Source organism: Pediculus humanus, genomic scaffold (genome assembly GCF_000006295.1).
Source record: "Pediculus humanus corporis 1103172107590 genomic scaffold, whole genome shotgun sequence".
Taxonomy (NCBI): domain Eukaryota; kingdom Metazoa; phylum Arthropoda; class Insecta; order Psocodea; family Pediculidae; genus Pediculus; species Pediculus humanus.
Window position 1 is genome coordinate 1 of NW_002987204.1, and position 1282 is coordinate 1282.

Consider the following 1282-nt stretch of genomic DNA (forward strand, 5'->3'; position numbering starts at 1 on the left):
ATATATATATATATATATATATATATATATATATAATGTTTTTTTTTATATGTAAAATATGTATACATGTGCATATACATACATATATGTATATATATTTTATATATTTATATATATATAAACTCTGATAAACATGATTCTAAATAATAAAAAATTCTAGAAAAATTTATTTTTCTTTCTATTTACAGTAGATAAATAATGCGAAAAGCATTTTTTTTTTTTTTTTTTTTTTTTTAAATAATTCATAATGTTTTATTTATTACGTATGTATACACGTACACGTACACGTACACGTACACACACGTATGTATTTATTATTATCATTATCATTATCATTTTTAACGTATATTTGTAAATAAGTTAAGAACGGATCGATTTTCCTTTTGCGTTCTCGCTTTGCTAAACACGCTCCAAAACCTGAGAGTTTCGTCTCCAGCTCCGGTAACGATAGATTCACCATCCGGCGACATGGCCAAATATAAAACTCTGTACGAATGACCCGTTAATTTTGCCACTTGAACGAGACTCGGATATTTCCAAACTAATATTTGATTTTGTGAATATCCGTGAGTGCTCACGAGTTCCGATGAATGTTTCGACCATGCCAAATTGCAAACCTATTTTTATTAAACACACAAAAAAGTGTTATTATTTTTAACTTAAATTTTTTTTTGTGTTATACTTGTTTATTGTTCTTTCTATTTGTTTACAATGTTATGAATATCTCATAGAAATCAACTGAGTAAATAATTATGTGTTTATTATTTAATCAGTTGATTTCTCAATGTCAGTCGTCACACACACACACACACCCAGGCCTATTGAAAATCAAACAGATTTTTTTAATAGCAAATGATTGATATGATTGAATTTGAAATTTTCTTTTTAAAACATATCATTTTCAGGTACCAAGTGTTAGGTTATACCATTGATGAAAATACTTTATTGCATTGTTTAGGACTTTTTGAATACATGATTATTTTTAAAAGTGAATTTTAAACCGATAAGTTTATTTTTCTTATTTGTGATGAACACAAAAGCATTTTTACATTTATTTTTTAGGACTGGTGGTTAAGATTCTTCAGATGGCAACTACTACCTTGAATCTCTATCGTTGGCAGTCAATAAATACAATTTAAACAATTAGAAATTACAAAGAAAGCCATTAAGAAAAACAGTTTATTTTTTAAAGTAATAAAAAGAATTTTACTCGACTCGAAAATATTAAAAACACACCTTTTGATTTTGATGACCCTATAAATCATTATCAGAAATGCAGGTA

At 26.2% G+C, this 1282-nt stretch overlaps 1 protein-coding gene across 1 annotated transcript in view; it reads right to left on the reverse strand.

Annotated features, from left to right (window-relative positions):
- Positions 1-338: 338 nt before the first annotated feature.
- Positions 339-1282, reverse strand: part of Phum_PHUM226320 (uncharacterized protein) — a gene marked incomplete at both ends in the record, with an annotated part of 2971 nt that continues 2027 nt past the window's right edge. The window contains one exon of the mRNA XM_002425837.1: positions 339-617. Within this exon, the coding sequence (XP_002425882.1) occupies positions 339-617 (279 nt within the window). The remainder of the gene's footprint in view (positions 618-1282) is intronic.